Source organism: Myotis daubentonii, chromosome 17, assembly GCF_963259705.1.
Source record: "Myotis daubentonii chromosome 17, mMyoDau2.1, whole genome shotgun sequence".
In the NCBI taxonomy this organism is placed as follows: Eukaryota; Metazoa; Chordata; class Mammalia; order Chiroptera; family Vespertilionidae; genus Myotis; species Myotis daubentonii.
In genome coordinates, this window is record NC_081856.1 from 40,055,621 (window position 1) to 40,067,510 (window position 11,890).

Consider the following 11,890-nt stretch of genomic DNA (forward strand, 5'->3'; position numbering starts at 1 on the left):
CGTTTATTAATATGCACATTTGTTTGTTTAGAAAACACAATAAAACATCAGGATATTTGAATAAGCCAAAAATGTAAATGCATATTCACCTTCTCTGAATCTGTTTTGGTTCAAACTTATGCCAATGACTCAGCATTTACCAGAGTCTGGGCTATGGGGCTGGTCCTGAGAGATGACAATAGTTATTCCTGGGAAACCTGTTCCATGGCTCAGTAATTGGGGGAAATCCTCAATGAAACAGGTTAAAATAAAGCCCTTAAAGTTTCTGAATTACGCCAACATGCTTTATGAATCGTCACGGTTAGAAGGCAGATGGTATGGATTTAGGAACATCACACAACTCCTTTTATGGAACAACTAAGGGACTAGTGTCCTGAGGAACACACTTTGGAAAATGCTGAGCCAGACACGTTTCTAGTGTAGGCTCCTCCTGTTAGAGAAATTTGAAAACCTAAATCGAAAGACCTGCAGTTCTGTACAACTTCCTGGGATGTTGGTTCTCCATCTGGCTGGCCCGTTAGAATCCCCAGGAGCTTTAAGCATGCTCGTGCTCAGGCCCCGCCCCAGGCCAGCTCAGTCAGGTTCTCTGAGGGCAAGATTTCTGATCTATTAAACAGGGTTGTCGTGAAACCTAAATGAGATCATATGTGTCAAATATAATTTCTGGGGATAGTGTCAAATTCCAATTAAGAAATGTTGAAGACACAAAAAAAGGAAATCATAATTTGGCTGTCGTGGTTTTGCATCTCTGGATGCCAAAGTCAGAGTGGAAAGGTATGATGAGAAACAGGATGTTTGCATGGCCTCAAAGTATTTCCCCACCATATACTGATTGGACGAGACTAAGGAACCATGACAACTAAATGCAATGTGTGAGCCTGGATTGAATTAAGGACCAGAAGGGATATTAGTGGGACAGTTGGTAAAAAAATTCAATAAACTCTATACATCATACATTTTTCAATGTTATTTACTTGGTTTTGATCATTGTATCATGGTTATAAGATGTTCATATTTGGGGATGATGGGTGAAGGATAAATGGAACTCTACTATTTTGTGAGTCTGAAAATTTTTCAGAATGAAAATTACAAAGAAAAAATTTAATGTTTCTTTATTTCTCCTCCATCCTGGGACTTTAGAGATACTCAACTCAATATTCCAGGGGTTTTTCTCCTTCCTAGGTATTTAGAGTAGAGGGGAAATGGGTCCCTGTACCACAGAGTATTTATTGAGTACAGTGAAAAAGAGGCCCAATGTGAATTTTAACATTTTATATGATTTTGATAAATGTGGTCCCCAAATAAATGTGGCTAGAGGATTTGGTGGAAGAGGAAAACAAACAAACAAAAAAAAACCAGGAAAGGAGGCAGTAAGTGCCGAGGTGGAGATGAGAAGCAGTGAGGAGCTGCTGGAGATGGGTTTGGGAAACAGTTCTTGACTAAGGGGCCAGGGGGGAGAGAGACAGTTGTGGGGGAAGGGAATAGCTATGAATGCTAATGAGAAGGGCTGAGCAGGGACAGAAAAGACTAAGGAGATGTTACTGGCATTATACATGTATGTTCTCCTTAGCATTTGCTTGTGAACCTGCAGTAGAGATGCTGATTTTTTTAATTTTTGTTTTGTTTTTTCTTTTCTTTGAATATTACTCTATGCTGAGATCTTCAAAGGGATTAGAAAAAACATGGCCTAACGGTCCTAACCATTTACCTGGTAGACCTATGGCCCTTATGAAGAAAGGTAGTTTGCCCCCCAAACCCAGACCCTTGAGGGACCAGGCCATATAGATCTCTGATGCTGGGTGTAAGCAGTGACCACAGTCAGGGACCCAAGAGCTGCTGGGAAGTGTGGCCTGGGCCTACCGTGGGGGCCTCTCATGGGTTGCTTTCACCTGCAGGATGCACTTGTTTCTTTCTAATCACTTTCAGGACCGGAAGCCAGAAATGAATCTGAAGAGACAAAAAGGTGGATGAATGAGCATTAGAGTCGCTTCAAGTGCCTCTGACATAAACTCCTCATCGTGAGGCTACTGGTGTCAGGAAAAATTGCAGAAGACTTTGACATGGCCAGGGAAACTTATCCTTGTGGGTTTCCTGCATCTTTCATCATCTGTGAGCTTTTTCCTCTTGTGTGCATTGTAGATCGCTGATAGCAACAATGCAAATAACTGATTCTTGTCCTGGACCTGCAAATACATCTTATCCTGCAGAGTACAATTGGTCCTCCCATCGCCCTTAGGGAAGAAATCAGTTTCGCATCTCTGAAGCAAATCCCATTTTGGTATTCCTGATGGCCTGTATATGTGTGTGCTTTGAATTGGTTGGAATTTTTTTACTGTTTCCTCTTTAATTAACTTAAAAAATTATTTGACAAGCGCTTATTTTATATGTATATGAATGTCATTATGTTACCATATATGTATATAAACATACATCTATATCATATATATCATCATATGTATATATCATATATTTTTTTAATTCTGGAGAATGAGCAAATTTTTTGGAGTTTGCCAAGCTGTAGTAGATATTTCCCTCTATGTTATTTATTTTTCCTTGACCTAGTAAAGTAACATCTTGTTAGGCATTGTTCTTTAATAGCTAATACAAAGGGCCATCCCAATACTCTCTCTACAGTATGACTAAACATACTCACTTGAAATCAGTGTTTTGAGGACACCTTGTAGAATCCTTTAGACCAGCATTTAAAAATCACAAAGCTAGGAGCCTTAGCCATGTGTATCTGTTAATTTCTCTCCCCCACTTCCCCCACTTCCTCTGGTGTCCCATCTATTGTTGAGAATATAACCCTAATGTGAAGTTGAAGAGTGCTTTGAAATTCCATTTTGCCCTTCAAACTCAAAATTTCCTTCATTACAGGTATACCCTCATCTTGGCCTTACCTTTGTAAAGTACAGACGCAGCGGCCTTTTTTCTTCTCCTTCTGGCTGCTTTGATCTTTTCTTCAGTAGCTTTGCATGCAGGTACTGGATGCGTTCCCTCTGCACGCTTGGGTAGAAGGATGCTGACACCAGGATTTTAAGTTGCATCAGGAAGGAGGACAACAGTCCTAGCACCACTAGTATCACAAGAATAATACTGAGAGGAACCCAGGTTTTAGACAGAAGGAGCTTTGGTTTAGGGATGCAGTTGGGTTCAAACAGAGATACATTAAAGGGGGAGTCATGAATGATGTTTTGAGTTCCTTGCTCCTGAAAGGAAAGAATAAAATCATCAAGATCCATGCCATTTCATACTCATTCCTCGTCTTTCTCGCTGCTGCCCTGCAACACATATCATTTGTCTTAAAATAGGAAGCTTTGGCAGAAGGAGCTGCCATGGTTCCTTTTGTGTGCTGGCATTGGAGAAGGGTGAAGGGGTGGGCTTTTTCTGTAGCTACTGCAGTGTTTTCCAAAGTGGGTTTGTGGAAATATAGGTTTCCTTGAAAGAGGGTATTAAATAAGTTTGACTACTTGTCTCTTCTTTGGAGAGTCACGATGCCCATAAGACTGTTGAAGGCTCTGAGCAGAAGGCGGAGAAATCTGTTTAACTTCAGCCAGCAGTTATCCTAACATAGGTGATCGCATAACCCGTTTCTATGGAGCACCTGTGTCTACGCCTTGGGGCATGTGGGACTAATGAAAGATGGTTTTAGCTCAGCTGGGGGTGAAGGTTTTGGGAGTGTAGCCCCTTAAGACCCAGGCATACCTTCCCCATCAGACCACAAGGTCACAAAGCTGTAGAGGCATTAAATGATGTCCTAAGTCAACATTCTAGAGCTTGGGGGTAGGGGAGATTATTCTTAGTGTAATAATACCAAGAATAGGTTTTACTGAAAGTGGCTCTAAAACCCTATTTTTAGAGGTCTCAGAATAGGATGTTTTCTTATTTCTTGGATGCTCAAGAGGGGTGCATGCCTTCCTAAGAGAACGAATCAGTTACCTTCTGCAAAATGACACGAGGGCAGGAGATGACATTGAGTGACCCAGCCAAGCCACCCGCAGGAGAAGCGGGCGCTGATTCAGCGCTTCCTTTTCTCTGACCCGAGAAAGTCATTTAATCTCTCGGTGGATTTGTTTTCTAATTTGGTGAAACAGGAATTAATGGACCAGATCCTGGCCGTGAATAAACTACTCCCAGTGTAAACTAAGCACCTTGGGGAGGGAGCATTAACCTAACAGACTGAAGTACTTAGTCAGTTATTATCACCCCTGCAGCCCAGAGTCCTGGGGCCAGGAAGAGGGAAATGACTTCTCAGAGAGAACCCAAGCACACCCAGAGAACACCAGGCCCCTTGACCTACTCTAATACTTGGGTAGACCCTGGAAATCCCAAACCAGGGACCTCTATACAAATGTGAAGTGAAATCAGTAATTTCCCCAGCGCTGTGGCCAAGCAATGAAAGGTATTTGTGTTGCCTCTCCTTTTCTTTATTAAGATAGTTTGCCTACAATTAAATGGAGGGATTTCAATCTCCAGAGCAAAGGCAGGCACTCTTTTTAAAGCTATTGAAGAAGCAAGCACATCGATTGAGTCAGTGATGAGAAATCCTGCAATAAGAAAGCAGCAGGTGTTCGCTCTGGGGAGAAGTTATTTAGTCTAGGAATCTAAGCGGAGGCCTTGCTGTTGGGAGTCAGAGCTTCATAAAGATTGAGTCAACGTTTCTGCACAGGGTTGGTGGAGGGTAATATGGAAGACAAATGAACTCTCTCAAAATCCTGAGCAGTAGACTAAACGGCGCCCCAATGCTTTAAAATGTGTTTACAAGTAAACAATTTGCCAAGACAGCACCGAGTAATGGACAGAGAACCTACTCTGGCATCAGATAGTCCTGAAAAGTTCATCTTGACCAGCGGTTCTCAACCTGTGGGTCACGACCCCTTTGGCGGTCGAACGACCCTTTCACAGGGGTCGCCTAAGACCATCCTGTATATCAGATATTTACATTATGATTCATAACAGTAGCAACATTACAGTTATGAATGTAGCAACGAAAATAATTCGATGGTTGGGTCACAACGTGAGGAACTGTATTTAAAGGGCCAGAAGGTTGAGAACCACTGGCTTAGACAAATGCTACGCACATAGTAGGTGCTCAATGAGCAGCAACTATGGCTATTTTTTCTTACAATGCACACCCATCCAGCTAGCTCAGTTCAGGTCATTTCCCATCCTTCTTCTTTCTCCTCCCCGCTCCCTCCATCTTTCTTCTTGATCTAAAATTGTATGAAAGTGGGAGAGACATATTGGCAAAACCTTGAGCTGTTGTCTCTCTTCCTGCTTGACTTCTCCTTTGCAAACCTGAGGCAATAGGGGGACCAGGAGCCTCCAAGGGCTTCCTGGGGTAAGGGCAGGGCACTGCCAGTCTCAGGAAGGTGCTGGCAGCACAGTCCTTAGGCAGCCTCGTCCTCACATCTGGTCCAGCGCCCACTGTCCTGCTGCCACTGTGAGTGGACCTGGTGGCCTCCCCCACCAGGACCTGAGCCCCTCCATGGCAGACATCAGGGTCTAGAAATCTTTGCATCCCCAGGACCCAACACCCAAGAATGTATTTGTGAGGACATTGTCCTTGGAAAACTTCTGGGCCATTTTTCAAAGGTAGAACTTGGATATGTCCCCACCCCCACCCCCACCCCCTTCTGTCTAAAATGGTGAGAATTCACAAAACAGGCATGGGTGTTGACTGAGAGAGAAATAAATGAGAGATAAGGAAAAAGATAAAGGGGGAGAGGGAGAACTGAGAGGAGGGGCTCAGTGGTTGAGTGTCGACCTATGAACCAGGAGGACACGGTTCGATCCCAGGTCAGGGGACATGCCCGGGTTGTGAACTCAATCCCTGGCTGGGGACGTGCAAGAGGCAGCCAATCGATGATTCTCATTATTGATGTTTCTATCTCTCTCTCCATCTCCCTTCCTCTCTGAAATCAATAAAAATATTTTTAAAAAAATAAAAAGAGAAACAGGAAGCAAATGGAAGGGGAGGGGAGGGCAGAGGCTCTGACCAGCCACCCCCAGGACCAAGCCTGTCTGAAAAGCCCCATCATCCACTCGGCTGCAGGTCTCTGGAGCAGCAGCGTTCTCGTAATTAACTCGATTCTTCAGGGGATGCAGTGTTCAGAGTAATCAACTTTGAGAAGCGGCCAGGGTGAGGAGGGGCAGGAGCCTGGACGGCCCTGCTGAGCCAGAAGTAAAGGGGCGGGAAAGTGTGGGTGCAGAAGGAGGATCCCAGCCCAGAGAGAGATATGGAAAGTGGGGCTTCAAAGAAGGGTTTGCAGGCGACCTCCCCTAAGATTTCCCTAGCACCCAGCACCTGTGGAAACAGCTGTTTGGGCTGGTGCACTCCGCCCCAGCGTGAATCTCCTTTCTCTCTCTCTCTCTCTCTCTCTCTCTCTCTCTCTCTCTCTCACACACACACACACACACACACACGCTACACAAGCTCATGAGCACACATGCACACACTAGGCATGTGCATGTCCCACCTAGCTCAGCTTCACAATCTCTGGGTTATAAAAAAGTAAGACAAGTGTCTGACAACATGCAGATCCTCTGAAATGACCCCCCTGAGAAACCTGTGTCTCAATGTGTGGCCTATGGACCACCTACTTTAAAATCCACAAGAAGTGCTTATTAAACGTGCTCCCTTGTTTAAAACTGAATCTCTGTCAACTGGGGCCTAAAGTGCTGCATTCACCCCAGGAAATTCTTCTGTTGTTGTTCTTAATCCTCTCCCCCAGGATATTTTTCCATTGATTAGTAGAGTGGGAGGGAGGGGGAGAGACAGAGAGAGAGAAACATCGATGTGAGAGAGACACATCAATTGGTTGCCTCTCACACATGCCCCGACTGGGGCCGGGGATTGAGCCTGCAACCCAGGCGTGCACCCTTCGGTGCAATCAAACCCAGGACCCTTCAGACCAAGGACCGATGTTCTGTCCATTGAGCCAAACTGGCTGGGGCACTCCAGGAAATTCTTTTTTTAAAATGTATTTTTTATTGTTGATAGTATTACAGATCCCAGGAAATTCTTAACACACTCAAGGTTGAAGCCACTGGCCTAAGCTGCCTAAAAAAGAAAAGTGTAGCTGGTTCCTTTTTTTTCTAGACACTAGCAGCAGCTGTATTTTTTGGTTAGCGGCCCTTTTTCAATGACCTTCCTCTTAAAAAAAAAAAAATTATTGATTTTTTACAAAGAGGAAGGGAGAGGGATAGAGAGTTAGAAACATCGATGAGACAGAAACATCAATCAGCTGCTTCCTGCACACTCCTTACTAGGGATGAGCCCACAACCAAGGTACATGCCCTTGACCGGTATCGAACCTGGGACCTTTCAGTCCGCAGGCCGACGCTCTATCCACTGAGCCAAACCGGTTAGGGCTGACCTTCCTCTTAAACACGACACTGATGCATTAGGATCCCTCCTATGATTGAGAAGGACTCAGGCTGCCAAGAAAAGGCGGTCTCATTCAGAGAAGGCACGTGCAGTCTGCGTGCACAGCGAGTCTGCGGAGAGAGGAAGGCAGGCCCTAAATCTGACCTGTCCGGTTCATGCCAGGAATCAACTTTGTGTTTCACCAGAGACCCCTCTTCCCACATTTCAGTGTCTGTTGACTATCAGAGGCTGAAAACGGCCCCCCAACTACCTAAGATTCTAATCCCCAAATCTGTAAATGTGGTTTATGTGGGGGAGGGGGAACTCTGCAGATGTGATCCCATTAAGGACCTTGAGATGGAGAAATTACGCTGGATTGTCCTGGTGACCCTACTGCAATCACATGCGTCCTTTGAGAGGGAGGCAGAGGGAGAGAAGGCGATGTGAAGACAGATGGAGTGATGCAGCCACAAGCCAAGGAATGCCAACGGCCACCAGGAGCTGGAAGAAGCAAAGAGTGGAATCTCCCTTAGAAGCTGAAGGGCACGTGCTCGGCCAAAGCAGCTGATTTCAGCCCAGGGACGCTGATTTCAGACTTCTGGTCCCCAGAAGTAGAAGAGAAGAAATCTGTGTTGTTTTAGCCACTCACTTAGTGGTGATTTGTTACAGCAGCCACAGGAAACTAACACAGTGACCCAACATGTTCAGAATGATATACTCTAACACAGGGACTTCAATTTACCCAACATCCGATGGGCTCCTTCTCCGTGCGAGGCACTGTACCAGGCGCCGGAGACCCAGAGGTGGTGAGACCCTGCCCTGCCTTGTGAGGTTCGTGACCATTTTCAAACAGCCCAGCAAAGAGCCAGGATACCCCCACCGGTGCCTGGGAGCGCCTACCTCCCTGTGCAGTTTCAAGTGAACCTCCAGCGATGGCAAATTTTGAAAATGTCTGCTCACTGAGAAAATGAGCCGATACAGCAGAAAATCGACGGCTGCAAAGAGCACCCAGAGGTAGAGATGGGTAAGAATGGGGAGGAAAAACAGCCCCAGGTTCTTCTTTTCTTTAGGCGTCAGTCCGAAGGAGGGGATGACAACGTACTTCTTCCTTTCCTTCTTACTCAGCGGGAGGACACAGGGCCTCTGTTGATGCCTCTCCCCCTCATCGAACCGAACAAATTGTCTGGTGATGTAGACGTTCTCAAACTTCCGGCCACAAGGGTCCAGAAACCGCTTCATGAAGAGGCCCGTGCCGAGAAGCACCAGCAAGAGCCCCGCGAGGGCCAGTAGCTGCCGTCCCAGGGAGGACAGCACCTCGGCCGCCGTCACCATCTGGTACAAGACCCCCACGACTTGGCCTTTGGTGTCATTTAGCTGTGCCTCCAGGGCTTGGCTGGGGCTGAAGAGAGAGACTGCCAGAGTCTGGTTCCAAGACACGAGGCCGTCAAATAGATCCAGGTGAGTGGCATGGCCGTAAATCCATTGGATGGCTTCAATATACCTCTGCAAAAGTGGCAGGTGAATGGAAAAGCTCTTGGCCCTTATGTTGCAAGTCATGCTGTCCAGGAGCCCTTTAAAGTTGTGGAAGATATTCCCCACGTGTCCAAAGATGACTATCCCCGTGCCGGCGGCAATCAGGGCGTTCCTGCCTTCACGCAGGCCACAGGAGAGGAAGAAGAGGGCCACAAAACACCTCCCGTGCTTGGAGCAGCACAGCAGAACCCAGGCGATTGCCCAGGAGATGGTGAAGACTAGGAACGAGGACAGAAACCAGGGGAAGGCCACCGAGAGGAGGCCCACCGAACTGAGAGCAACAAAAGAGCAAATTCCCAGGTGTTGGAGGATGTCCACCCATCCAGGGCTTCTTGGAGACACATACATCCCCCAAAGACGTAGGAGGAGATGGGTGCCCGAGTTCCAGACCGCCATGCTCGCTGTGTCCCTGGAAATGAAAAAGAGACGGGGTCAGATGTTGCTTTTGAACGTCCTCTGTCACCTTGGGAAGGGCATGGGGGTAAGGCCATAACCCTTTACGCTTCTTGGTCCCCGCACCCCTTACAATATGACTTTCCAGGTTCTCCCATCAAGAGATGAGAGAAATAGCCCAGTTGGCCTGGCTCAGTGGATAGAGCGCTGACCTATGAACCAGGAGGTCACGGTTTGATTCCCGGTCAGGGCACATGCCTGGGTTGCGGGCTTGATTCCCAGTGTGGGCGTGCAGGAGGCAGCCCATCAATCTCTCTTATCATTGATGTTTCTGTCTCTCTCTCTCCCTCCCTCTCCCTTCCTCTCTGAAATCAATACAAAAATATATTTTTTTAAAAAAGAGGTAGGAGAAATAGGATCCATCAAAAAATGGTGGGCTCCATTTCTTCAACCCTTGAGCTTGGGATGCCTTGTGACATCGTTGGCCCATAGAATGTGAGGAAAGTGACAGCGTGCCAATCCTGAGTCCTGCCTTCCTCTTAGAACCCTGCTACTAACTTTTTGACAAGTCCAGGTGTGTTCGTCTATTGCTGTTGTGGCAAGTTGCCACCAACTTAGTGGCTTAAAGAAACACATATTTATTCTCTTTCAGTTCTAGAGGTCAGAAGTCTAAACTGGGTTCAGAGGGCTCAAGGGCAGGACCCATTTCTTTGCCTTTTCCAGCTGGTAGGGGCTGCCTCATTCCTTGGCTCATGGACTCTCCTCCATCTCAAAGCTAGCAATGCTGCATCTGCTTTATTCTGACCTCTGCTTCCCCCCTTGTATCTTCTCTCTTTGACTCTAATCCTCCTGCCTTCCTCTCATAAGGTTCCCTGTGATGATACTGGGCCCACCCAGATAACGCAGGAAAATCTCCCATCTCAAGATCCTTCACTCAAGCCAGTGGTTCTCAACCTTCCTAATGCCGCAACCCTTTAATACAGTTCCTCATGTTGTGGTGACCCCCAATTTCATTGTTACAAATTGAACATAATTAAAGCATAGCGATTAATCACAAAAACAATATGTAATTATATATGTGTTTTCCGATGGTCTTAGGCGACCCCTGTGAAAGGGTCGTTCGACAGCCAAAGGGTTTGCGACCCACAGGTTGAGAACCGCTGACATAAGCACACATCTAGAGTCCCTTTGACCATGGAAGGTAACATTTTCACAGGTTCTGGGCATCCTTGGGGAGAGGCATTATTTAATGTGTCTTATACGAGTTGGGCTGCTAGATAATGAGGGACACATGACTAATCTATTGCATCAACTCAGCCAATAGGTAGATAACTGCTAGACCAACTAGTCCCCAGCCAGTCCTCCAGCTGATGACAGAAACGTGTACAATAATAAATGCTTATTTATTTTAAGACCCCAAGTTCTGTGCTGCTGGGTTAGCCAGTGCTTGTTACTAGATAAAAGCAGCAATACTGTATCATGGGTCTTAAAGGTTGAAACAAAGCCTAGGCCAACGGACAGGCTGAAATCAATAAGCTGCACTAAGTATGGTCACTTTTTGGTAGTCATCTGTCTGCTTGTGCTCTCATCTTACAGACCAGAAAGCATACCAAGGGCATCTTCAATGTGGGCTTGGATTGAGGCCACTGTATCTCCGCCCTGTTCCATTGGGTCCCCCCTCCTGCCCCTACCGCTGAGTGCAATTCTCTCTCGGAGACTCTTACAAGGGAAACGAGAATCTTTTGTCACTGAGTTAATTATCTTTTCTTTTCCCCAAGATCTGGCATAATTAAAATGAAGGTGCGATGGGGCTGCTACCACCCTGTCAATCATGCAGATTTAGGTCTGTGATGAACCCGGGCTGGCTTGGAACCATACGAAATCAATGAGAGATGTTTCTTTCTTGATTGACATAAATATCTAATGAGCATTAATGAGCATTATACCATATGTATGGTATTTGAATGAAGGCATTGATCAATTTTAAAACACTCTTAAATGAATGAATGAATGAATGAATAAATAAATAAATAAATAAATAAATCTATCTCGTCCACATGAGATAGGATGGGGCTGCATTTATGGAGAATCTCAATATGTCTGAGCCAGTGACTTACGCTCAGAGTGTGAGAGAGGCATCTGGTAATTGCCTAGAGGGCGTGAACTGAGCCCCCTCAGGTGAGCAAATGATTCCCCATCTGGGTTCAGGCTTAAATGGGGTTAATGGAGGGCAGAGACGAGATGGGGAAAGAGGCAGGTTAGAAACAAACCTGTGGCAATTTCTCCAGCCATGATCTAGAGGGCTTGCAGCTCCGGCCACGTAATCTGAATGGAAGTGCTCAGCACAGAAAGAGGTATGGGGAGAAATTAAGTGTTGAAGAAAGGTCATTACCATGTGGAACTGGCCTTATCAGAGATTCAGGAGAATGATCTTACTTTATGGGGAGGAAAGGGAAGCGGAATGGTCATTAGAATGGGCCCAGCAAAGGCAGGCAGTTCTTTTTTCCTGAAAGCTTGCTTCCATCCAGAATTGGGGTTGGTGTGAAGGTTGGCAGTGTTCCACGCACCCGTCCCCTCCCAGACCCCTCTGACCCT

General features: G+C 46.2%; 1 protein-coding gene across 1 annotated transcript; it reads right to left on the minus strand.

Annotated features, from left to right (window-relative positions):
- Positions 1-7,495: 7,495 nt before the first annotated feature.
- DCSTAMP (dendrocyte expressed seven transmembrane protein) lies at positions 7,496-9,305 on the minus strand. Its single transcript, XM_059672836.1, has one exon. It carries the CDS (start codon positions 9,296-9,298, stop codon positions 8,108-8,110), a length of 1,191 nt encoding a protein of 396 aa, XP_059528819.1. The 5' UTR covers positions 9,299-9,305; the 3' UTR covers positions 7,496-8,107.
- Between the last annotated feature and the right edge of the window lie 2,585 nt (positions 9,306-11,890).

What these genes read in the sequence shown, in the direction of transcription:
- DCSTAMP (XM_059672836.1), bottom strand. Translation starts at nt 9,298, where the DNA reads ATGGCGGTCTGGAACTCGGGCACCCATCTCCTCCTACGTCTTTGGGGG.